The sequence below is a fragment of the Montipora capricornis genome, chromosome 13 (genome assembly GCF_036669925.1).
Source record: "Montipora capricornis isolate CH-2021 chromosome 13, ASM3666992v2, whole genome shotgun sequence".
Lineage (NCBI taxonomy): Eukaryota > Metazoa > Cnidaria > Anthozoa > Scleractinia > Acroporidae > Montipora > Montipora capricornis.
The window spans coordinates 6288258-6311050 of NC_090895.1; the positions used below are offsets into that span (position 1 = coordinate 6288258).

The following is a 22793-nucleotide window of genomic DNA, read 5'->3' on the forward strand; positions in this document are numbered from 1 at the left end:
TCAGCAAAGGCTAACAAAATGCTTGGCTTCATAAAGAGAAACTGTTCCAGAGACTTACCTAGTAACGCCCTTAAGGCTCTTTATTTAGCTCTAGTCAGATCCCACTTGGGGTATTGTTGTCAATTGTGGGCCCCTCAGTCTGTTATTAAAAATATATTACTTATTGAATCCATTCAACGTAGGGCCACTAAATTTCTATGCAAATACTCTAACGCCGGCTACAAGGAAAGACTTGTGCTTTTGAATCTCTTCCCACTAAATTACTGGTTGGAATGCTCAGACTTAGTCTTTTTCTTTAAGTGTAAAAATGGCTTGCTTGCTATTGATTTATGCAAATACGTTACATTTGCTACTGGTTCTACAAGGCGTGGCTCCTCTGGTTTAAATTTAAAGTATAACTGCATTCCAAGAACGTCTAGTTTTAGAGATACTTATTTCATACGTATAGTCAATACTTGGAATGCTTTACCCAATGATATCAAGGGCATTACCATTCTTAGTACTTTTAAAAGTAAGCTAAAGGCTTTCTTTTTAGAGAGGTTAAGGTTAGTCTTTGATCAGGATAACATAAGATCTTATAAGATTGCATGCCCAAAATGTCGTAGTATAAGAACTTTAACTGTGTGCTCGTGTTAATTGACGTTTTCCACTCTACTCTAACTGTAAAAATTTTTTTTTAAATTAATGGCTTATGGGGTGGGTTTGGGACGTATTTTTCTCTGGGGGTGGGTGGGGGGGCTTAACCTTGTAGGGGACTTCGTCTCCTTTTGTTCTGTCCACCTAGTATTGCATATTGCATACTGAACCTGTAAATAAATAAATAAATAAATAAATAAATTGCTCTTTTTTTTCCTTGGGTTCCTAGCCACAAAGCACTAAAAGCATGATGTTGCGAGTTTTACCATATCCAATTATTAAAACAGTGGAGCAGTCATGCAGAAAACTGCCCCTTAAAACAAAAGTTTTAATAACAATTCTCCAGGATACATGTAGACTAAGTACTTATCAAATAAAATGTGAGGTTTTATGGGGAGAAAGTGAAAATGTTGACAATATCAACTCTATCACAAAATGGTTGGTACAGTATATTTAGATAGCCAGCTCTCAACATGTACATGTATAGTAGCTATATAATCTTCCATGAGAAATGCTAGTAATGCATTGAGTACACTACCATAGAATACCGCACAAGACCATTGGATTTTTTTGTAAAGGCTCGCATACACCTGCACATGTACATGCAATCAAAATACAAGTGACAAATAACATGTGAGAGGCTTTGTATACCAATTGTCATAGGAAATAGTTACATGTATCCTTGCCAAGCAATATGGGGTGCAGTAGCAAGGTTTGGTGGAATTAGGCTGCATATCCAGTTATTATTTCATTGTCTTCCCTGTATTCTGACTCGTTACAATTGTTTTTTTTTTATGGCTTGGTATAAAAGGGTTTAGGTACTAAACATGTGACATTGTTTGGTCATGAGACACCACTGAAGGTATACCATGTCATATGAAATAGTTACAGTATATCCTTGCACAAGCAATGTGGTGTGCAAGGTTTGGTGAATAGCTTGGTATAAAAGGCTTCAGATACTAAACGTGTTACATTGTTTGGACATGAGACACCAGTGAAGGCATACGGTAACTATGTCATAGGAAATTTGCATTCCACCAAACCTTGCCACTTCACACCACATCGCTTGTGAAAAGATATATGTAACTATAGCATACCCGGCCTCTAATGTGTTCTAGTAGCAGTACTGTTTGAAGAACGAGGCATATAAAAGTAAGTGGCAAATAAGGGGCCGGGTACAATAGACTTCAGCTGTCACAGGGATGCAGAGATCCATATCATTCATACCCCTTTCCTTATTATTGGTATTGTTTTAAATGGCCTTAAATTAATAACGTGACGTGAAATTACTAAGGGAGTACGTCTGCAAAAGTAAAGACTATCCTTGCAGAGGGAGGGATGTATGATGCGAATCTCAATTCAATGAATCAGCAATCAAACGTGTTATGAAAAAGAAAGGATATTCTATACGAAATTTATGTCATATACTTTCAGGTTATTATCAGTGAGGTGACCTACCGAAACTCCTTCGGCAATCTTTTGCTGTTCGGCGCTTTAAGTCTTGAATCTTCCCGCCCTTTTGCTTAAATCCACATGTAGCTGTGCGGCCATCCTTTGTTCCAAACATTCGTTGAACTCCGTTTGCTTTTATAGGACGAAGGCTTCTATTTCTGCCATGAATTCTTCATCGATTAATGCTGCTGGCCTTGGTCGTACATTGTATCTCTTTCTCGAACACCGTCTATAACTCCCTGATCAGAATCCAGTACGTACAGCTGTATGAGTCTAGATTCAACGTGTCAAGCAGCTAGCGAAGTTTATTCTTGCTAGGTTTCTCTTGTCGCCTTGGAATTAGTGGGAATCGTGGACTTGAAATAGGCATAAAGAATAAATGCTATACCGAGTAATTGCATTGTGACTAAACTTGATAGACAACAAATGCAAGGAAACGATGTTATGTGCTTGTAATATTTCGATATAAATCTATATCATCTTCGGACTAAGGCGGGATACAAGTAGCAGAATTTAAATACTGCGAGATTGTGCAACAGTATAATCACGTGAAAGTGAAAAACAAAGAAACGAAACTGTCAGGAGAATAGGCGGAGTTCTCTACTGGCTTTTAAGCCATTGTTCAGAAATGGTGTTAGACGCTTCGCGATCTATTATGTTAGTGTTATCACGCACGGTTTGGGCGAAGAATTCTTTGTTGATTACAGTAGTAGATGAAATGTTCTCATTTGTAAAAATATCCGGTAAGTTGTATAAATCTTGTATGTGTTTGATATTATCACAATCGCGAAGATGTTTATATATAGCGCTTTCTTTGTCCGTGAGTGCATGTTCTTGTGTTCGGACAAACAGAGTTCTGTTCGTTTTGCCGATGTACGAAGAATTACAACCAGGGCAGATGAATTTATAAACAACATTAAGCCAATCAAATGTTGTTTATGAATTCATCTGCCCTGGTTATAATTCTGCTACTTTGTATCCCCCCTTAGTCCGAAGATGATATAGATTTATATCGAAATATTACAAGCACATAACATCGTTTCCTTGCATTTGTTGTCTATCAAGTTTAGTCACAATGCAATTACTCGGTATAGCATTTATTCTTATTTACTAAAGCTACCAGCAGGTAATGGATATTGAAATAGGCATAGAACATTCCAAAGACCGACCATTCAGCATTCATGACACTGGCGTGTGTGTTTGTGGCGAACTACTGTAAAGATAATAGGACTGGTACCCGACGTTATGGCCTGAATGGTCCTTGGCCTTTCTTTCGGATTTCGTCGATTCTTACTGCCATTTCACCCGGACAAATGTCAAGGAATCGCCGTATAAGACCTTGGTCGTCCGCTAACGAAAAGAAAGAGGAAAGAGCATATCGCCCGCGTGAATTTCAAACGATACCGAATTTCATCGTCACAAAACCTCGTTTCCAGGGTCTTTGCGGCGGGATGATTCAAAATGGCGGACAATTGCACGCCTTGTCCGCCATTTTGGTCGCCCCTCCGGAAATTAAAGATCCTGGGAACGAGGGAGGCCCAAGCATTTTGTTTACCTTTGGTTGGTTTCGTTTTAGGACGTTGCCGCTGATGAAACTCAAAAGCTTCCGCATACCAGTGCAGTGCAAAATTGAAAGTTTGCCACAGCAGTAAAATGTGTAACAAATATCATATGCACATTGCCTATGACAACAAAACGATGATGTAAATCACCATATTTGCTCCCTGGTAAATATGAATATTTATAGCAAAGGAATTTGCAAATTTACAACAAAGTCATATTCCGGCAATTCATTCCCTTTTGCTCCCATTGCAAAAGAGAGTAAATAAAATGCAAATGTACGTATTTTGATCCTTTGAAAATCAGTTCAAACAATAATGCAAATTATTGGTTTTGCGACATATTTGCTTGCATTTGCGGTTGAGGTCAAACTGCTATCTTTGCGGTGAAGTAAATTTGAGCAAATCTGTGGAAACATTAAAGATTTGCATAACACGCAAATGCCAAGCAAATAATTACATTTCCTTGACATTCGCACACAAATTCTTATAAAATAAACATTTAAGTTTGCGCAGACTTTACCTGTCAAACCAAAGTTAAAGCAAATTTAGAGCCCTAAATTTGCCACACATTTGCTCGATTCGCAAACTCGAGTAAATCCATTTTTTCGTCCAGTGTGTTCTTTAACGTGGAAATCACTCAAAATAAAGGCCAGATAAAAGGCGCCGTCCAGCCTACTATTTTCATCCGCAACAAGAGGACTGCTGTTTGCACTGCATAGTAGTTGATAATTAATTACGCGCTTGGTTTTCATCTCCGTCTAGTTTGAGAGCTAAGACTGACAGAGGTAATGTGCAAGAACGTCTTTAAGCTGTGCTCCGGGATCTTAAACACGAATCAGTGCTGCAAGCTAGGGATAACAATGATTTTGATCAGTGACGCGGAAACTATCCTTCAGATAGACGTGTAAGAGAAAAACGGCACGCTCTAATTGATTGGCTTCAGTTTGATATCCATTCCAATTAAAAAGTCGTTTAATTTTGAAGCTTTCCATACTTTAAGGGCTTAGTAAGTAAATTCGATTAGTCTATGTAAAAAAGGATATAGATAGATATATCTACATCAGGGACAGGTTGAGTGAAAAGTTCACGAAGCAAATTGAATTACACTACACATGGAGGAACTCAATCCTACGAACATTCTTCTGGCATAAATGTGAAGTGATGTAACTGCTACTTTCCGTCAACTCCTTATAAGGCCTCATGCGTACGTGCCGTTTAAAACGACATTCAAGAACATTCCAGATTCATTTTCCCTTGACTCGTTATTGGAGTTTCTTCCTACATTGAAACATCAGCATCATACTCTTCACCCACAATGGTTTAGGCCGATAGATTATTAACGGTGAGTACTTTGGGGGAGTAACTCCAAGGGCTGATGAGTAACTCATGGTTACTTATTCTGAGTCACTCATCCCGGGACTCACAATGAGTATTTTGGGGGAGTTACTCCAAGGGCTGATGAGTAACTCATGGTTACTTATTCTGAGTCACTCGCCCCCTGACTCGCAATGAGTATAAAAGCAGACGTCAAACTTGCGATGCTCATTTGGAGTAATCCCTTTGAGTGAGTGTATGTCACATCTCTGCCGCTACTGCCACAAACCGTTTAGTCGAGCTTATAACAGAGACCGTCACTAGAGGCAAGGTTGTTGGAAACGCATAAACCAGGAACCTGTGGGAGACACAACCATGGGGCGCATATTTGAGGAAGTACCACCCCATGCTGCCTCGGAAGAAAGAAGTGAAGAAGATGAGGAGCAAAACCAAGATGAAGAGGAAGAAAAGGACTCAAACTCGGACAATGTCATCGAGTCTGAGGATGAAGACGTTAGTGACAGGGAAATGGATGACCAAGATCCCTGGCAAACTCTGTGCGAATAGGTGGAAGAGTCACTGAGTTCAACCTATGACAAAAAAGTCAACAAGTTTTTGAAAGAGGGGGTCTCTGAAACGACAGCTGAGGCCAAAGCTTTTAATGCCCTGTTACCCGTTTACAGAAGAAAGTTGCGAGGGCTGTACTTGTACCATCTCCACTGGTTTGAACATTTAAAGCATGACCCCGTGCATAAACACATTATGAAAACCCGACATCGTTTCATGGAGGATTCAATGGAAGTTGAAGAGGCTACAGACGCAGCTCTGGAGAAGGAAATTTTATTGAACAGGATGTTCCAACCGCGTCCCATCCCAACGCAAGATGAAGAAGAAGAAAATGATGACAACTGAACGATTTTTTATTTTCATAAACAAGGTTGTTTGCGCTACTGTGCAATACGTTGCGTCCCTCTTCTGACTTCCTTCGCCTTATCCATCCAGATTGTATGGTTGCATTTGTGTCGGGGTACCAGTACATGGGACGCGGCATGCATTTGAAAAAGAGACTCAAGCGTGGCGATCCGGGCATCAATCGGCTGGACAAGATCGCCAAACAACACGACATCGATTATTCCCAGGTCAAGAATTAACAAGACAAATGGAAAGCGGATGCGAAAATGGTGAAGGCCATCAGCAATCTCCCCGGCAAGAAAACCTGGACCGAAGCCATCGTTAAGAGAATCATGCAAAACAAAAACTCAAATTGTAAAAGACTTCAATGGCTGACTCACGTTTTTTTTTTGTTGTTGTTACAAACATTAAAAAACAAAGTTCTTGACTTCCATGTGTCTGGTCTTTACTTACCAAAATGTTCTTCCACAACGCAACGTATTTACAAATGTTCTTGAGGTTGACAACGCTCAGCTCTGCAATAAGGGTATTTCCAAGGGGTCCTGGTTCCGTAACAGGTCATGTGGACTGACTGACAACAGCATCTCGTGCCCACCATTCTTTTCTTTTTTCCGTTGAGCAGGCCGTGTTGTGCGATGGTAGCGGGGATGACTAGAGAGGGCAGGTCTGTCTCGATGATGGACAAGCTGATGACACACTGGCTTTCTTCTTCCACCTTTTTTCCCTTCTGCTACTTGGTTGACTAAATCTCTTAATTTGACGAGTCGTCTCTTTAGCCGTCCGGTCAGGACCATGACAAACTAAGAAATGAGCTCCAAACCACTCAATCAGACCACTCAAGGTCAGTGATTTTCTACCCCCTGCAAAGCCTGACCTTTCAGACCTTTCGGATTCCATACAGTATACATCCCTCCCAGAGGCACAATGCAGCCCCCTTCCCATCTACAAACAAAATGGGCACAAATCCGCACACAGTTTCGTCGCAACAACCGTCTTCACGATTGGTACAACTTTCGCTTGCGCGATCTGCAACCAGCGACGATAGAGACCCATTTGAATGAGATCTTTCGGGATCAGCAAACTGTTTTTAAAATGAACTTGTCTTTTTCTCCTGCAGGACGAAGAGAAGGGGGAATTGACGTATTACCATGCCTCTGCTAACAATCATCTGGCCTTTCACGAACCCTTTGTCATTGCACGGGAAGCGGATCTGCAGCAAGTACGCAGCAGGTACTAAACAACCTGGATGTCTTAGAGTGGGCGCGACAGCAACGTGACAATAGCAAGTGGGTGGTGGAACAGATCACCAACATCACCTTTTACGTCAACAAGCCGCACGGACATCCCATCGGTTGCGGTCGAGAACTCCCGTCCTATTTGAAATATAACCGAGGACTTCAAGGCTTGGTTTGGAGTGATATTGATGGGACGTTATACAAGGACAACTTGTGTTTCTTCCAGGCACTGACTCTCAGCAACGGGTGTACCCTCCGCAATTTGGAAAAGGCCGCCAAAGACGCTTTTGAAACGTATCGTGCGGCCCATCTGGCCGATTAAAATATCCAAACGTTTAAAGGAGTACAACTGGAAGACCTGTCCGATCTGGAACACTTGTTCAAAAAGAACATTTTTGTATATGCATTGGGACCCGTACAAGCGGATCAGGATGAAGAGGCGGAGGATGAGGAGGACATGCACATAGCGAAGCTGATTTTTCTCTCCCTTGGTAAGTACAAGGATACGGTCTACTTGAACTTGTACGAGAATCATTTTTCGTACATTTAATGACATGAGCAAGTACTCCCACTCGTACCAATGCGCTCGCCGTGATAAATTTTGAAAGCAGGGTTCCGGTTAAATCGACACGAAAAGATGTGTGAGGGGAGCGTCGTCCACAAGTTTCCTGGAGGTGTCTACCAACCTGTTGCCTCTGTCTTTGAAGAGCTGGAAGAACAAGGGATCGAGGTGCCCGGAGGTCTGAAATATTTTCCTTATTGGGAGACGTAAAACATCGAGATCATGCTCGTATCTCAACAGGACTTAAAGAATGCGGACCAATTCGATTGGACACAAAAACGCGTACCCGCCAGTGTCAGTACTTGTTCCAACGTCCCCGAGTTTAGGGAGCCCGTGTGTCTTATCAGTAACGGCAATCCCCAGTTGGTAGCTGAGATGGTGGAGCACCTTGAGAATGTCAGTGCAGCGGCTGAGGCAAATCTTATGGAAGATCCCGAGATGGAGGCACTTTTCGAATCCATCAAGCAAAAGCTGGAGGAACAAGAGGAGGAAGAGGAAGAGGAGACGGTGGAGGAGGAGGACGACGACGACGATGACGACGAGGAGACTCCCCTCAAGAAAAAACCCGTGCTTCCCCTGTTCAAACTGAAAGCCAAACTGGAGGGACATCTGGCCCAGCTTCCTGTCGTCGGGTTTAACTCTGGCAAATATGAAATCAATGCCTTGAAAGCGTTCGTGATGCCCATTCTTAAGTTCATCATCAAGAAAACCAATACCTTCATGTGTTTCTACTCGGAGCGTCTGCGTTTCTTGGACATCCTCAGTTTCTTAGTGCCTGGATTCAGTTACGTTAAATTCGTTAAAGCCTACGGGTGCACGCAGACCAAAGGTTTCTTCCCGTACTAGTGGTTTGATTCTTTAGACAAGTTGAAACAAACGTGTTTCCCACCTCCCGAAGCGTTCCATGCCACTTTGCGCAACGAAGACATCGCCGAGGAAGACTACGCGTACTGCCAACGGATGTGGCAAGAACACAACATGCAAACTATGCGAGATTTTCTCGAATCTGGACAACCTGGACGTGTAACCGTTTTGCGAAGCCATCCAGAAGATGAGTGAATTCTGGAAAGAAAAGAACATTGACATGCTGAAACAAGGCATCTCCCTTCCTAGAGTCACGCTCATCTACCTGCTTGTGACGCTACCACCTGACACCTTTTTCACTCTGTTCCGTTCGAAGGACAAAGACCTGTATTATACCTTACGGGATAATACGGTGGGCGGCCCAAGCATCATTTTTCACCGCTACCACGAGAAGGGAAAAACCAAGATCCGTCAGGTGGAGATGGAGGCGGTTGGACGAGACACCAAGCTATGTCAAGGGATGGTGGGCTACGACGCTAATGCCCTCTATTTGTGGAGCATCATGCAGGAGATGCCCACTGGACACTATGCTCGTCGGCGTGCTGAGACAAGGTTTCGCAAAGAATACAAACACACCCCCCCAAAGAAGCCCTGGAATGGATGGAGTGGTTGAACTTTTCGCGAGGGCTCCAGCTACAACACTGGGCCAATGGGAGTGAGAAACTAGTGGGACGTTGTGGGTTGCCCGTGGACGGTTACAATCGGGAGCGTGGCACGGCGTATCAGTACCACGGGTATTATTGTCATGGTTGTCGTACGTGTTTTCGAGAGGATACAATCCATCCTACGAAGAACAAGAATTGCACCAGACGACCGAACCTATCTCGATCTACGTCCAAAAAGTGTTAGGAGAGGGATATCTGGTGGAGATGTGGGGATATCAGTGGGCGGCCATAAAACGAAACCATCCCGAGATCCGTGAGTTTCTTCACTTGCGGTTTGGTAGACCTCTGGATCTTAAGCTCACCCTGACAGAAGCCGAGATTTTGGAGGCGGTCCAGAACGACACATTTCAGCGAGATGCCGCCCATTTTTAAGAACACGGAGATTTCCCGTGAGGATATTGGTCCCTTCATGCAGGCTCATGCCAAGGACAACCACATCATGCCCAAGCCGCGACGTAGTCTGATCGGGAGTTTCTTCGCTACCAAAATCATGCTAGCCACCCCTCTGCTGAAATGGTACTTAGTACATGGTTTCTAAGTCCCCAAGATCCATCAAGCGCTGGAGTACACACCAAAATGTTACTTCGAAGCGTTTGGAAACGCTGTCTCCGATGCCGGACGGGCAGGGGCTCGTGATCCCGACCGAGCCATCATCGCCGACACCACGAAATTGGTCAGGAATTCCAGCTACAGAAAGACCATCACCAACCAAGAACGGCACCGTAACGTCGAGTATAGCCCTGAGATTAAAGCCTCTCAACTGGTGAACGAACCTTACTTTCGCGGACTTGTGTCCATTGATGCTGACACGTACAAAGTGGAGTCGGGTAAAAAGACCATCAAAGTCAATCTCCCTACGACCATTGGCGTTTGCATTTATCAAAACGCTAAGAGGCGCATATTGGAATTCTACTACGACTGCGCCGACAAGTATCTCGATCGCAGTGATTTTTAACTCGGTGAGATGGACACGGACAATGCCTACATGGCTCTTTCAGGTGAGAGCTTGGAGAGTCTGGTCAAACCTGAATTGAAAGAGGCATTTGAGGAGCGAACACAGGGACTCTTCAAGGAGGAATGGCAAGGGGACGGCATCATCGGACTTTGCAGTAAGACATACTACTTCTTTGGGGCTAAGGACAAGTTTAGTTGTAAGGGGGTGAGCAAAGGCTTAAACACGATCGATAAGGACAAATATCTCAACGTCCTCCTCACTCAGCGCCCGAGGAGTGGTGTCAATCGTGGCTTTCGCACCGTCAACAATACCATCTACACGTAGAATCAAGTGCGCGACGGCTTTTCTGACTTTTACTCAAAACGTAAAGTCCTAGACGATGGTGTGAGCACACAACCTTTCGATATTTGAAAGTTGCAGGGTGCGCTTGCAGGGCACCAACTTTTGTGTACAGTTCTAAAAAACTGAGTGGTGACACTTCGGAAGTGAGCTGAATTTAAGGAACTGAACATTTTAAGACACAACGCAGATTTGATTCCAGTGGTGTACTAATGAGGAATATATCACGTAACCAACTGATGTCAGTAGAGAAAAGAAAGAATGATTCATCCTATCAAAATTTTGAAAACTATATTTTGCTGATAAGAGTCCGTTGCAAAATGAAAAAGCTGAAGAGAAAGGAGTTTCTCAAACCGACCAGCTTGAATGTCTCACGACAACCAAATTTCTGGACATGCAGAAGTTGGAGCAATTTTACTAAGAGAATCATATCGTGATCAGGATCGCTTTGCGAAGTACAGCATAACAAGTAGCCCAACCATAGCAAGACAAGCACAAAAAATGCAAAAACTTCATTTGCGTGATTAACTAGTGCGATATTAGAGATTCTATTCATGTTGACAGTCTCGTTAAATGAGGGCATGCAGTCCCTCAATGGGAATCCTTTCTCTGTGATTGTCCAAAGGAGCTTTATCAATTTGACTGCTGTTTGACATAAAGTCTGCAAAAATCAAATTAGCGATGTATTGAACCGTGGAACGTATTCTCTCCATTTCGGAACAAGCTTAATTAAAGCCCTAAGTGTTACGATGGCTCCGTGACTAGTGATCGTCGAGTTAATTAACGAATCTCATTTCCGTATACAGCTTGCGGGATCATTCATGTCTACCAAATGATTATTGTTTGTCGAGTAATCTCGGCTAGTGCTTTCAACATATTTTACTCCGCCTACATTACAAGTTCCCTCTCAAAGTTGTCGGTTCTTTCACTGCCAGCAAAAACGATCTTGCCACCAGTCAAAAGCTTTGCTGCAGCTCAAGCGGAAACTTCATAATTTAGGCCTTAACACATATCTTCAACAAATATTTTTAAGCATGTGCTGCCAAAAATCTCACTGATCAGAATTATGTTGCTAAGCGGGTTTGACCGGGTTCAATATGATCGTTATCCCGGCCTTGTGATAATGAAAGTAGGAATATTAATGCTTGATCCCGCTTACTAATTCTTACAAATCTATAAGTTCGTCGAGGTGTTATCATAATAAAGAGCTGTCCCCGTGTTGTCTAAATACCAGCAGGCCATTCCTACCTGAAAACGGCAAATTGTAAATGAAATATACCAACAGAATTTTGTAGGTTAGAGGTGATCGATCAATGTAAGCAGTGGAAATGGATATTTAATCTTGGATGGATTTACATCCGTGCTCACCGACTGTGTCCTTTCTGTTTATAATTAAGTCAGGCAGGGTATAAATGACCTACTCATAGGGAGCTGCTCATAAAAACGCAACAAGGGTTAGAACCGTTTGACTCAAATGGCAGTTAAGACATGATTTAAAACGAATATCAACCGGAATGAATCTAACGTTATACATACACTGTTTACTCTTACTCCAGGCGTTGTTTTCCTTAATAATTCCAAAAGTATCAAACAACTCTTGCCCAAACTTTTGACATATCCTACATGATGACAGTAATCATAACTGTGCATGCATTTTTAAAATCCGCATAGAACTTTCAAGATGGAAAACGATTTTGTGTCGTGATCAATGCAGCCGACAGTCTTTCGGAAGTCGATATCCTTCACCGTAAAATTTTATGTCAGTAATTCGCTTATATCAGTCTTGAGGCTCTTCTTGTGAACCTTGCTCTTGCATCAGTGTAGCCGTACGCAGTGTCGTCTTTTTCCCGTCTGCTTGTGCTTTTCGGCCGTTATCATAGCTCCACCAACCTGAATTCCCCATTATGTTTGATTAAATTCATAGCCTAAGTATATATTTTTTATCCTCTTAGCAAAATTTCAAAGGCACACAAAGCGTCAATTACAGCAACTTTCACGGGTGGGGTGTGAATCTCTAAAGGTGTTTCCGTGTCTCTATGCTTGTTTCTATTCCTTTGCTATCGACATCATCCCCTCTCATGATGCATACTCAAGTACTGTACAAGGACTTACAAATTTTACTTGGTAAAACCTATCACTAAAGCTCCTTCCTAAAGTTTAACATGAATACTGTAACAATTTAGAGTTACGATATAATGACTGAGTTACAAGAGCAAGTGTTGAAGCATATTTTATAATATTTTTTAGCAATATTTTCAAGATCTTTTTATTGTATTGCAGTGTTCTAAATTCACGGTGGCAAGAGCTGTCATAGGAAATTGAAACGTGCAAACCAACCTAAGTGTCGCGAACAATCTCCCTCACAGATAATTCCGTGGAATGTCGTAAGGAGCCACGGTAACAATTCGGGCTCGTTCCTTTTGTTTATTTTTATTTTTTTTTCTTCGTGGGGTCGTAGTAGTCACAAATGTGCATACCCAAGGGACATAGAAATATGCTCCGATCGGGGAATCCAATTTTTGATGCGTTCCTCTCGGAGAATCCAAAAATGAATTTCGCGTTCCTTTCGACAAATCCAAATCTGGATTTTGGATCTAATGATTCTTTTCTGGGAAAAGATTCACTGGATTTGATATCCGCGAATCTAAATCCGGATTTTCGGGTTTGTAATCTGCTCCGTGACTTTGGCATTGGATTTGAAGCTAATGTCATTGATCAGCGGTATTTTTGACAAAAGTATGTTTCGTGTCGGTTTCCTTTGCGCCGCCATTGCTTTTCTTCGCGATTTTGAACAACGTTCCAAGTAAGTAACCGTTTTTTTCATTACTGGAGCGTCAAATATTTCTTAAACGTGCAAACGACAGCGTTTAAAGGTGTATTCTGTCATAAAAGCCATGGAAGTAGCTGCCAGCGAATTCTTTTTTCGTGATTCATAACATGATTGGTACTGGTAAATAGTGTTATTTCTACTTTACATGTTCGTCTATAAAGAGTATTTGGAGCCATCTAGCGTTAATAAAGTTCACTAGCTACAGCAACTCTAGCCTGCTACCTCTTTCTTTTTTTTAATAAAGGCAGTTTACAATTTCGCCAATGTCATTTCGATTTGTTCTCTTTCTTTTAGAGTATACTTGGTACCACTTTTTGAGTAAACAGAACGGTGTTCAAATAAACTATCCACAAGGCCGCATTCCAAGCCCTGTCCCTGATGATCACAAGGCTTAAGGCAGAACTGTAGTGTAAGTCCTATGCAGGACTTCCTGATAGTGCCGGGTATAAATCACTCAACAGAGATAGCAAATACACAGATTTGTACTCAACGAAGCTCAAGACGAAGTCGAAGCCCTGTGCAGAGTTCCTTACCAATGATGGATATACCCTCTACCTAAGGTTGCAGTACTATGCAACCTCAGGACAGTAGTAGCAATTCTGATGGATCAAAGAAATCCTGGTCCAGAGCTGAAGTGCTAGGATTGTTGCAAATCTTTGGCCAGAAAAGGGCAAGCTTAAAAGATCCTAAAATAAAGAAGAAATTGATTTGTTAGCAAATTGGAGAGGAAACGAAATATATGGGTTTTCAGGAGTTGGATCCTAAGGCTGAGAGACAAAATTCAAAAATTTAAGAGAACTTACATGACATGTATTGATCATAACACCAAAAGTGGTAACAACCCAATGAGGAAATGTACGTACTATGATGATAATGCACGAGTTATTTCATGATGATGACACAGTTACACCTGCTGCTCTTTGCAGCAACAGGAGAGGTATTAAGAAAAGAGTAAATAGAGAAGAGGATGCCGACAGTATTGTATCAGTAGTTTCAGATTCAAATAATGAAATTGAGTCAGTCAGCTCTGATGCAGAGGAAGACAAAATGCCAAAGAAAAGTTGCAAAGCCAAGAGAAAGTAGTGACCTAGTTGCACTGTTTAAGGACTTCACGCATGCTCGTGAAGAAAATGAGAAAGAAAGGTTGAAGATAATTGAAGAAATGCACAATGAAAAGACGGAATTATGGGAAGGTTTCTCCAAGCATTTGAGAAATCACTTGATAAAAACAGAGATGTCAAGCTCATTAGTATATTCCCAACCAAAAACTACAATAGTCAAAATAGCCCGTAAATGTGGACTTCTTAACTTCCACACCCAACGGAAAACGATGGTAGACTTTCTACTGGGAGGACTCCGGTATAGATGTCATGACGTTGTGAAGATATAAGGGAGGAAAATTGACAATCACTCGACCATAAAAACAAGGCGTTGCATTGAATTATCGTTGTATTTGTATAGCACCTGTTACCCTTGCTATAAATTATATAGTGTGAAAACGTTGTTGCGTTAACCCTTGAAAGCTAAGACTTGAAACAGTATTAAGGTTAGAAATTCCATTAAAGTTAAGGGCTAACTACATGAGGTGAGCCGGATAGGTTTCCCAAAATCCAGGTGCTTTTGGTAAACTCACCAAAATTCATAACCATTATTTGGTAAAATCGTAAATGGTTTGAACCCATAATTAAGTAAAGTACGATCGTCTGGGTGACTGTAGTCCTGAGAAGGACTGTTTGAGATGACATTGACTGATGTGTCAACAAACTGCGCGGAAGTCATCTTCAGAGTCAAGTGATTTGTGTAACGTCAGTAGATACTATCAGAACTCCGGTCGTAGATGTCATTGGTCAACTTATTCGTCATCTCATTGGTCGACTGTCAGTTGAGCCTAGATATAATTGGCTGGGAAGACTAAACAGTGATTGGTGCGTTTCGATCCGTCTATAGGTCTAAAGTCTGAACGTTTATCGTAGAATACGTTGGGCAGTACTGTGAGGGTAAATCAGAGTGTTGTTTGTCTGTTGATGTCGTCGATGAGTCGTTTGTAGGGTGCGAGAAGTTGTAGGCATAGATTTATTGGTGTCTGTTTTAATTTAGTAAAGCACCTTTAATAGTCCAGTCAAATTTGCTCGAAAAATGGGATAACCCTCAACTAATCGCAACAAAAGGTTTTTCAACGGATAACTAAAGAGAAATTATTCCTCTATAACATACTAAAAGTCCTAGAGAATCGAAGTCCGGGAAAGTGCCTAAAATTGCAACTGATTTCGACCCATTGACAACCAAAAATTCCAACATGGAAACGAGGCTACAGTAAGGTTTTTGACTAAGTCGCCAGAATTTATTACTTTTTGTGGGAATATCAACCCCAAATCATCAGAAATGAAAGACTAGATACCAATTAAAACAACAGGTGTATTAGTTTATTTCAATTCCTTCTCAATCGTGTAATTTTGCACAATCCTGCAAATACATATACATAGATAAAAAAAATTGATACTGCATTCTTAGAAAAAAAAACTTTTTGTTTTCATTTACTTTAAGAATTACTTTCAAATATAACTTAATGTCAATTCAAATAATAACTGTAACACTTAAGTATTCAAAAATTTACAATTTAGCGAAGGGAAAAACCCTAGTTTATCAAGATTAAATCATCCGTCAACAGTTATCGTGCTAAATTGGTCCAGAGTAACCGCACAGTCGCGCTTTGGGTTCAATACATGGATATGGTCGACATCCTGAGGAGGTTTATTAAAGCAGAACGCAAGGCCAATTGGCCGCTCCATCTGCATGCTTTGGATGAGATGTTACCCTATTTGGCAGCTTCTGGTCACAACCTTTATGTGAAATGTGTACATTTGTATCTCGAAAGCATGATCAAACTTCCCCAAGAACAACCACAGCTGTGCCAAGAATTCATGTCAAGTTTACATGTGGTGCGACGCAGCGATAGGTACTGGGCAGGCTTATCAACTGACCTCGTTATAGAACAGGTACTAATGCGCAGCCTCAAAACAAATGGCGACCTAACAAGAGGACGCGGAATGACAGAGCAACAATGTCTGACATGGCTACTGGCGATGCCGACTTGCGCAGAAACGAATCGCGCAATGCAGGAGTTCACGGGCGTCCTTTACGACTCAGGGGAACAGAATAAGGACATGACCAATTCAAGGATGAAGCGCGATGTGAAGGATACCCTTGATGTCCTTACGACTATTTCTGAACGAAGACCATTTTTGTCGCAAGATTCAGCGCTCCGCAACATCATGACGGGAGTCCATGCAGACTCCTCAGTCAATGTGGACACGGCCCAAGACGCTGGCAAGAAAATCTTGAAATCAATTAAAGGTCAAACCACAAAAGAATACACATTCAAGCGCTCTTCCCAATCCGTTACAATGGCTTCCAAGTCGGCTATCCGAATCGGAAACGACCAAGTTCAGATAGACCCGCAGCTGTTATTCCAGCGATTGATTTTAGTCAGCTCCTCCGAAGACCTGGAGTCTTTATTCCGATATGAGCTCTGCAGCTATCCCACTGCGCTTTTCGATTCATCTTTGATGCTACGAAAACCACAAAAGCCGGTCTTTGCTGACGCCATGTGGTCAATTTTAAGCGAAGCCTCCAAGATTGAGCCCTCTGGAGTTACGAAGTACGTATTGGATGGAGGCGCACTTCTCCATCGTCTATCGTGGCCACACGGAACCACGTTTAAAGAAGTGTATGAAATTTACAGTGGTTACGTCTTGCAAAAGTATGGAAGAGCAACAACTATCGTGTTTGACGGGTACGACGTAGTCTCTACGAAGTCCATGACGCAAGAAAGAAGAACTGCGGGAAAAGTTGGCGCCACTGTCTCCTTCACAGATGGATATGAAGATACCCATGAAAAAGGACATTTTTCTTGCAAACAAGAAAAATAAGCAAGCATTTGTTATTCAGTTGGCCTCCTTCTTGCAGAAACAAGGCTTTGAGCCCCTCACGCAGATGGAGACGCGGACGTTCTCATTGTTAAGACCGCAGTTGAATCAGCCAACACGGAAAATACAATTCTGGTAGGGGATGACACTGACCTCCTAATACTTCTGGCTCACTACGTGCAGATGGACGCACATCGCCTTTACATGAGACCAGAATCCAAGGCAAGTTCCAAAAAAAGACGAGTCTGGTACATTAATAAAATCAAAAAAGACCTCGGAGAAGACGTATGCCGGCATCTTTTTTTTATCCACGCCCTACTTGGATGTCACTGAAGAAGTTTGTGAACTCAGAGCACTTCCGTCAGCAAGCACTGGTATTCGACAACCTGGCATCGACTGTAGATGAAGTGAAAACTGCAGGTGAAAATGCCCTAGTGTGCTTATATGGAGGAAAGCCGGGACAGACACTTGACCAGCTGCGGTACCATCGCTACTTGGAAAAGCTAGCTTGTAAATCCAAGTCAATACAGCTTCAGAGTTTACCACCTACTTCTTCAGCGGTGAAGTACCACAGTCTGCGAGTCTACCCTCAAATAAGAGAATGGAAAGATAGCACAGAGGGCATAAATTACGCAGAATGGGGATGGAGGTCAGCAGCGGAACAACTGACACCAATCATGACAGATCTCGCACCCGCACCACAGTCTCTTCTCCAGATAATGAGATGTAATTGTTCACAAGACTGCAGCACCCGCCGTTGCTCCTGTCGCAAAAATGATCTACGGTGTAATCCTGCTTGTGGTCAGTGCAAAGGGTCTGCTTGTACCAACGCACCCGAGCAAATTGCTGACGATGGAGATTCTGATTCCGACTCTGGTTGAACAAATTAGCTCTGAAAGGCGGTTAAAGCGGAGTACAAAGTAAGATACCCCTCACCTGCTTTGTTATCGGGTGGCAGTCATCGGTCTGTATAAGATTTGAAATTATAGACTTTTGTTAGGAGCCCATGGGACCAATGTCAAACGTTCCATTGACGGGACTTTCTTTTCTGCACCAACAAAGCAGAATGTTTAGATTAACAGATATTGTGACCTCTATAACTGTTTGGAAACTAAAGATTGATTGCGGGATCGACTTTAGAGGAAAAGGCTTTCTAGTCGTACCATGCAATGTAGCTGGATTATGATCTGGTTTAAATTGATAAATAGAGCGTAAACAATGTGACAATTCTTATCCAGTTGTACGAATAGCACGATTTTAACTTAAACAACAATCCGGCGGCTTACCCGGCCCAAAATTATTACTGTATTGAGACAATAAAATAGTAGCCATTATATAAATTGGGTACCCTGTGGTTTTTCATATAAGCTTTGTATGGGAATTTTCTTTTCCGTTTTTCGTGGCCTTCCCGAACTCCGATTCTTTGGGACTTTTGATATGTTGTTAAGGACATCCGAATGAGCCATAATCCGTTGAAAAACCTTTTGTTGCAATTTGTTGAGGGTCTGACCCCAATTTGACTGGACTATTTCCAGTACGATTCGATGGTAGTAGTTAGTGCTGTAGGTAACACATGTAGCAGAGGGCCAGTCGATTCTGAGGTTTGCCTGGAGATGGTGTTCAGCAAGGTTATTGTTGATGTCACCGTCCCTCGCTGCTCGTCTGTGTTCAGTCAGTCTAGTGTTCAAATATCTGCCGGTCTCACCAATATAAGTGGCCTGGCAGTCGCAGCATTTGATCTTATAATCTGCTCCTTGACTTTCCTTAGTTTCGTCTTTGTCTTTGACGTTAGTCAGTAGTTTTCGTAAAGTAATGATGGGTCTGTGAGCAACACGGATGTGGTAAGGATGTAGGATCCTAGCGATAATCTCAGAAGTTCCTTTGATGTAGAGTATAGTCACTGTGGTGGTAGGTCACAGTGTCAAGTTAGTGTTTGTTGTGTTAGGTTGTGTACGATAAGTGTTGCGTGTAACGAGGTCGCTGTTGTAGTTGTTATTACTGAAAACGTTGTCTAAGTACTTATGTTCGTCTGCTAAGCTGTCGTGTGAGTCACAAACCAGTAGCGCGCGTCTCGTTAAGGTCCGTTTTATGTGACGTAGGGTTGTAAGATGATTCGTCGAGGAGTCTCTCAGTGTGGGTGGGTTTCATGTAAACCGTCGTCTGTAGCAGCATTAGCTTTCCCGCAGTTAGCCCGCAGGGGTTAGTGTAAAGGACCGCGGGAACTTCGGTTTCCGTTGCTATTAGTTTATCCAACATTCAATAACTCGAGCTGAAGCTAGGCTGAAGTATCTACCGCAATTATTTACCACAAGTTTTTCCGCCTTTGTTGCTGAGAGTTTAAATCACTTTAAATTTACAAAGTTTAAATCAACAAAAAAAACTAAAAAGTTTAAATCACTTTGTGTAACTTTTTAAGCTCTTTGACCAGCCATAGCTGTTATTTGGCACCGAGCGTATACTCTCCAAAGTATTTTACCCAGGCGAACCTTATAAGTTTTTCAAACATTCACTCATTCGACTAGTTCAGGTGCGACGCCCGTTTCAGGTAATCATACGCCCAGGCTGTCACCTCATTCTCCTTTGTTCTTGAAAGGAAACGGATGAATTAAACAATCACAGATCAGCAAGAGCAAATTTAAAAGCCAGTTTTGAGTAGTTTGAGTACAGGGATGGCTGCCGGCAATGGCAGCGTGCTGAAGTTCCACGCCAGAATAAAGAAGTTAAACACTGAAGTAGTGCCTACAAAAAACTGTGCAGTAACACAAACATACGAAGTGGAAAAGTGACCCACGTAATTATCTGAACAATTTGAAAAATTGTCTCTTTTTGACACTTGAAAAATTGCGAGAATAACATAATAGCGGTGTTCCAAACTGATATTGGTTCTAACGTGAGTAAGAAGTATAATGTTTTCTGGGCAGACAGTTGTTTGGACGTATATATAAAACATAGACCCCAGGGTATGAGTGTCTATAACAGGCAATTGCTTAAATTAGTAGCTGATAACTTGAAGCAAACAACAGCTTATATTCCTATCACGGCGTTTTCACAGACCGCAATTTATTTTTGGATTGAACTTCCTGCTAATGAGACTTCTGCAGGAGTCCAATGACCAATCACAAGAAAGTATTGAATTTGTGTCAACACTTCAAGAACTAAAAATCGACCGTGGAATATCGACGCGGAGAGCCGTGAGACAGTGGAAAAAGGACCTGAAGGCTACATACGCGCCGCTTCTGGAAATGAAAACAAAGCTGACCAAGGCTTTGGAGGAGAGAGAGCGAAGTAAAAGTCAAAAGGCCGAGGAGGAGAAACTCAGAGCCAAATTCAAGCAGGAAGAGCAATTTAGACGCGAAATCCAACAACAAGAGAAGGAACTTTGGGAAGAAAAGATGAGAGCAGAATTAGCAATGGCGGAAAAGAAAATTGAAATGGAAAAAGCCGCGAAAGCCGCCCGTGCGAAACTACCAGAGCTTAAGATAACCCCTTTCAATGGCACTCCAGTTGACTGGATCAGGTTTCAGAACATGTTTACATCACAAATACACGACAAGCCATTATCCGACGAGGAGAAATACGGATATCTTTTGGAGCTGGTGGCCCCTAAGGTGAGAAGTAGATTAGCCAATTTAAAGCCGGGTGCGCTGGGGTACAAAACCGCATGGGACAGATTGAAAACTGAGTTTGGACAGAGTAAAACTGTTGTCGCTGCACATATGGAGGAGATAATTAACTTGCCAATGACCAGAGGATCAAATTACGAAAGGGTGCGCGAATTTTATGAGAAGTTGAGCAAGAATTTTGACGCGTTACAAACTTTGGGGGAGGGAGAGATGCTCAAGGGGTTCGTCCTGTCAACCTTAAACAAACTCCCCCAAGTGAAACCCGATCTAGTGAGGACGGACGAGGGGTGGGAAGATTGGAGCATGGAAAGGTTGATCGATTCTATCCAAAAATGGCTCAAGCGCAACAAGGCCGAAGACAATTATAAAGATCAAACGGATACAAAAAGAAAGGAACGCCATTACTTTAGCCAGAAAGACCCCCACTGCCTGTTCTGTAACCAAAACCACTGGGGAGATTCGTGCCCAACATTCGACACAATCGCGAAACGGAGGGAATTCTTTGCAGCAAAACGACTATGTTACAATTGCGCCCGCTCAGGACACACTGGGAAAGAATGTCGTAGCAGGGGGTGCTATAAGTGTAAGAGCAAACACCACACCAGCTTATCTGATAAGTCTAAGGGGAATGAGACACAAGATCACAATGCCACTCTAAGCGGATACACGCCATCTGGAGAGGAAAAATCCCTACCCGCCATAGTACCGCTGAAAATCCGGGGGACTACGTTTTGGGCGTATCTAGACACGGAGACGGGGAGGAACTTTATCTCCAAGGAAGCAGCTAAAAAGTTGAAGCTAAATCCAATAAGGCAAGCGAGAAAATAGAGATTACTGGGAGCAAACTTGCAGATTTCACAACTATCAAGTGACCCACGCTGACAGAACTGAAAGAGAAATTCCAACATGTACAGGGAAAGATGTTCTACAGAACCGCAAGCGAAGAGTATCCAATTCATGTAATATTCGGGGATGCTACTTACTGCAAGATCAGGACGGAACATATATACAAAGGCCAACGGGAGGATCCAATCGTTGAAGGAATCACATTTGGTTGGATTGTTCATGGTGGTAAAGAATATGCAGACAGCAAATGCATGTACGTGAGAGAGACTGACGAGTATGAAAAACTATACTCGTTCGACGTTTTGGGAGTAGAGGACAGAGGGGAAGACGATCAGCTAGACGCCTACAAGGAATTTCAAGAGAGCATATCGAAGAGAAGTGATGGCAGGTAAGAGATGGGGGTGCCGTGGATTCCAGGGGCCAAGCTCTCAAATACAAATGAGGAGCCCAGCAGAAAACGCCTTCACAATGTAGAGCGAAAACTGAGGAGAAGCGAGAAGCTGAAGATTGAGTATGACAACATAGTTCACGAGCAGATCGACCAGGGCATCGTCGAGAAAGTACCAGGGCAGCCAACAGGTGAACGTATATTTTACATGCCCCACAAGCCAGTGGTGGAGAGAGCGCTACTTCAACCAAGGTGAGAATGGTGTTCGACGCTAGTGCGAAACCCCATCCACTTGCCAACAGTGTGAATGAGTGCATGCACACCGGCCCACCTCTACAACCGCTGCTGTGGAATATCATGATTAGAGCGCGAATGTCAACCGACATACTGCTGGCGGACCTTCAAAAGGCATTCCTACAAATCGCAATCAAAAATGAGGACAGAGATGCATTCCGCTTCTTGTTCAACATAAACGGCAAAGAGGAACATTTGCGCTTCGCAAGAGTGCCTTTCGGAGCAGAAGCTAGCCCCTTCATGCTCGGGGCAACCCTTCAGTATCATTTCAATAAGCAACCACCAGAGTTACAAGATACTGTCCAAGCGCTCAAAGAAAACACTTATGTGGACAATCTCATGAAAACCGGAAATGGCGTGGAGGAACTAAAGAAGTTCAAACAGGAAGCA

General features: G+C 42.5%; 2 protein-coding genes across 2 annotated transcripts in view; both read left to right on the forward strand.

The window, feature by feature from the left end:
* The first annotated feature begins 20338 nt into the window (after positions 1–20338).
* On the forward strand, positions 20339–21703 carry LOC138030396 (uncharacterized). The gene has a single exon (XM_068878313.1). The coding sequence runs from the start codon at positions 20339–20341 to the stop codon at positions 21701–21703; it is 1365 nt and encodes a 454-aa protein (XP_068734414.1).
* A 664-nt stretch (positions 21704–22367) lies between these two features.
* Positions 22368–22793, forward strand: part of LOC138030398 (uncharacterized) — an 816-nt gene continuing 390 nt past the window's right edge. Inside the window, exon 1 of the mRNA XM_068878314.1 lies at positions 22368–22793. This exon is cut by the window's right edge and continues 390 nt beyond it. Within this exon, the coding sequence (XP_068734415.1) occupies positions 22368–22793 (426 nt within the window).